Source organism: Populus trichocarpa, chromosome 5 (genome assembly GCF_000002775.5).
Source record: "Populus trichocarpa isolate Nisqually-1 chromosome 5, P.trichocarpa_v4.1, whole genome shotgun sequence".
NCBI classification, from domain to species: Eukaryota; Viridiplantae; Streptophyta; class Magnoliopsida; order Malpighiales; family Salicaceae; genus Populus; species Populus trichocarpa.
In genome coordinates this window covers 16,016,626-16,020,376 of record NC_037289.2, presented here as the reverse complement: position 1 = coordinate 16,020,376, position 3,751 = coordinate 16,016,626, and the positions used below count along the sequence as shown (strand labels likewise).

General features: G+C 34.9%; 1 protein-coding gene across 4 annotated transcripts; it reads right to left on the bottom strand.

The window, feature by feature from the left end:
• Positions 1–637: 637 nt before the first annotated feature.
• Positions 638–3,535, bottom strand: LOC7486581 (serine/threonine-protein kinase SAPK2). Of its 4 annotated transcripts, none has more exons than XM_002306531.4 (9): positions 3,335–3,533; positions 3,074–3,148; positions 2,655–2,756; positions 2,415–2,468; positions 2,211–2,318; positions 2,037–2,129; positions 1,832–1,936; positions 1,600–1,698; positions 638–1,227 (listed from the first exon to the last, which is right to left on the bottom strand). In XM_002306531.4, exons 1-9 carry the CDS (start codon positions 3,452–3,454, stop codon positions 952–954), a joined length of 1,032 nt encoding a protein of 343 aa, XP_002306567.1. In that variant the 5' UTR covers positions 3,455–3,533; the 3' UTR covers positions 638–951. The 4 variants fall into 4 exon arrangements, with proteins under 4 accessions (XP_002306567.1, XP_024456557.1, XP_052308660.1 ...); XM_024600789.2 differs by having other exon boundaries at positions 2,211–2,303; positions 3,335–3,531; XM_052452700.1 differs by lacking the exon at positions 2,655–2,756 and having other exon boundaries at positions 3,335–3,535.
• Positions 3,536–3,751: the final 216 nt, after the last annotated feature.

The window sequence follows — 3,751 nt, the reverse complement described above, 5'->3', positions numbered from 1 at the left end:
AAATTAATAACCTGACTTTCGAATTGCTCTTGCTTCTTTAGATGTGCTGCCGTCGCCAAAACCTTTTTTTCATGCTAAAATAAAGTTTGGCCCAGCACGACAATAATTTGGGAATTAGTTAGCCATCCTTTTAAATCACTAGCATTCATTAACTCATCCATGGTTTTCTTGAGTGCTCCTTATGTTTCGATTATTTGTGATAAGCTACAACGAGACTTCATTGTAGAGTTTCTCTGCAGAATTCACCTTTGTTCATTTTGTACTTGGAATTTTTTTGTTAAGTGGGAATAATTTTCATTTCATAAAATATGATTAACAAATATATTGTATTTATTCTTGAGGTATTTTTGCAAAATAGAGATCTTGAACCATTGACTAAGTTGCTCGTATGCTCTGACCAGCTCTGGCTATTCAAAAAAAAAAAAAAAAAAAACCCTAATAGGGCTACTCTCTGAGTCTTGACCATGAAGATCACATATGCAATATGTTATACAAGCCAGTCTTGAAAAAGATTTCAGCTTGTGACTTAGTGCCTGCTATATATTTCACCAGTTCTGTTAAAAAATCAAAGAGCTCAAGATCTGGAGTACACTTCTTTTGGCCGAAGAACTCTTGTTATATGATAGAACAACACCAATTACAGAAAAGAGCAAGCAATCTGGCTCTAGAAGTATCCGTGATGTTTAAACTTTGCCACACACATCACCTTACAAAATAATTTATCTCAGGTCACTTTACATAAATAAGCGAATATTAAGAACCAACGCGAAGGAAAATGTTATTGTAATATATTGAACAACAAAGAAACACAGGGGATCTACAAAAGGGCATCCGTATGCCACATGGCCAAACAAGGATCACAGTGTAAAGAGTTCACCAGAAATAATCTGGCGCTCTCAATCATTGAACAATACCTTAGGAAAGTTGACAATTTATGTACACAGCTTCAGCTCATAATGGGCACACGAAATCACCACTTGTCTCGATATCTTCAAGGTCTGCGTCAGCATCTAAGTCATCAAGATCCATGCTGCTTCCAAGTAAATGCTCTTCACCCTTTGACAGGAAGACAGGTTTGCTTGCCTCCTGTATTATAGACAGGACTTCTTCAACGCTTTGGGATGGGTTGTTGACATCATTGCTTTGCCAGCTTCCTCCTTCCATCAGCTCTATAGGCAAGTTCTTTAAGAACCATGGATGGTTTTTTATTTCTGGAATAGTAATCCTCTACACATAGACAAAAGCATTAACTGATGAAAACCATAGGAGTTAAAAAAAAGAAAAAGAAAAAGGTGGCAATGCTTTAAGGAATAAAGGGAAAAGAACTTTGTTCCTTTCAATCATTCAACTTGAAGGTGCTTGCGTGTCCTTATGTCTCCTACATTAAGAGCTGAAAACTTTCTATCAGTTATCAAATAGCAAGGGCTTATTTTAATTGGTCCTGGGAGTTTCCTACCAAAAATCAGGCACCTTGTTCTATCATCCATTAAGAACGCATCATAATATAATTGAAATCTTCTCCCTTTTATTTTCACTGCAATCATGGATGGAGATGCAGTTGATACCACAACACTTTTGTTCAAGCTAAAGCCAAGTTACCTTTTCAGGGTCAGCCACAAATATTCGAGTTAAAAGATGCTTGCACTCTATAGAAACACGAACATAATCCGGAATTGAATAGTGCACACTGAGTATCCTCTGCAATAAGCAAACAGTAATTTAATCGGATCAATAATAGACTAGCTAGAATTCCATAATAAATATGCAGACCTTCAATAATTACACTACAACTAAATTCTATCTGGTGCTTAATACTTTTATAGCCACTTACCCCAATTGTCTTTCTGAAGTTCTTTGGACCATCAGGGTCTTCAAAGGGGTATGCCCCAACAAGCATTACATAGAGGGTAACCCCACAGGACCATACATCTGCAATCTGTAACTCTCCAAGATGAGACATAATACGAATGCTTTCAAACAACTTAAATGAGAAGCATGTGCATCAAAAAGGAAGAGAAAGTCAGAAAGATTGTTACCTTCCCATCATATTCCTTTTTTGATAGTACTTCTGGGGCAATGTAAGCTGGGGTGCCCACAGCAGATTTTGGCTGGGAATGCAACACAGCTGACTACACGATAAGCCAAGGAAATTGTAACCAAAAGGGTGGTGAAACTTCATGCACGCATGTTATCATTTAGTAAAAATGCACCTTTGAATACCCGAAGTCGCATATCTTGACACGCGGTACTGTGTTTCCATCTAGGAGTGTATTTTCAAGCTTAAGATCTCTGTGGCAAATTTGCTGCAGCATAAATATCTCCTCGTATCAAAATCAAAAACTATTCTTAAAGCAATTACTGTGCATTTTATAAAGGTTGAAACAAATTGACAAAAGGAAGGTTAAACTTCTTACCATTGAATGACAGTAACTTACTCCGGATATCAATTGCTGGAAGAAAAACCTTGCCTGATGCAGAAAAACATAAAAACCCCAGAAGTAAAACATTAATCCGATTATACACTGCTAATTAATAAGTAACATTCAAAGCACAACATTTACTGCCTCTAGATGCTACATATTTCCTTTCATTCAACTTCCAAACAACCTTGAATGTTCATGTAATACTAGTAAAATTTCTTTGCTCTACTTTACCTCATCTTCACTAAATTTACCAGCACTGCATATCCTCTCAAAGAGTTCTCCTCCTGCAGCATACTCCATCACAATAGCTAAATGGGTTGGAGTTAGCAGGACCTGGAAGGATAACATCTCAAATCATAGACTGTCTCCTTCCCATTGAATTGATCTATTCTAGGAAGCAACACTCAAAAGAGAATAATTAACAACATCTGCTCCAATTAGTTCTTAGTAAAGTAGCTATGGACAATCCACTTTACTGTGGAGAAAATATATTTCAAGACATTTTATGGTCCTCCACAGAAAATAAAGAAAAAAAGAAAAAAACTCTATGGAGCAAAATGGAGTCCTTGCTTACTTGTTGCAGCATACAACAATTACAAGACAACAGATGCCAATTAGCATTACTGGACAGAAAAATTTAAATAACAAACCTCTTTAAATCTAACTATATTGGGATGCTTCAATGACCTATGATTCATAATTTCCCTTTGCACATGTTCATCAATCTGCAACCACAAAAGTAACTCCTCAATCAAACCCATGGTAAAGCACCCCCTGATGCTTAAAGATGACGAATTCATAATGGTAAAAACAAACAGGATTGAGTTTCAAGAGATTAGCAAACTATAATAAATATGGAAAAAATTTGAAATTGAAATAGGTAAACAGATAGTAAAATAGAGGAAACAGACCTTTTCGCCTCTCTCAAAAAACTTAACAGCAAAAAATTCTTTGGTACATCTATCTCTAACCAGCTTAGTCACCCCAAAATTTCCAGACCCAATATTCTTCATAATCTCATAACGATCCATAGCTACCAAAAACACTGAAAATTTTATTTAGTTATAGTGAGTCTCGCCCCTCCACTCCCCTATCTATAAACTTGGCTGTTCTTTTTATTGGTTTCTAGAAACAGTACACTAAAAATTATTAATTAAAATTTGTGAGTTTTAAGAATTTTATTAAATATATCTTCAAGTTTAAATAATGATTATATATATATATATATATATATATATATATATATATATATATATATTTTACTTTAAACATTTATTTTGAAGTTGAGTTATCATAAATATTTAATTGTCAAGTTTTTAATGATAATT

Excerpts from the sequence above, each read along its gene's own strand:
- LOC7486581 (XM_002306531.4), bottom strand. The coding sequence starts at position 3,454 with ATGGATCGTTATGAGATTATGAAGAATATTGGGTCTGGAAATTTTGGG. Across the intron at positions 2,130-2,210 it reads GCGACTTCGGGTATTCAAAG|TCAGCTGTGTTGCATTCCCA; the intron begins GTGCATTTTTAC and ends CTTATCGTGTAG. Across the intron at positions 1,228-1,599 it reads TTGTGGCTGACCCTGAAAAG|AGGATTACTATTCCAGAAAT; the intron begins GTAACTTGGCTT and ends GTCTATGTGTAG.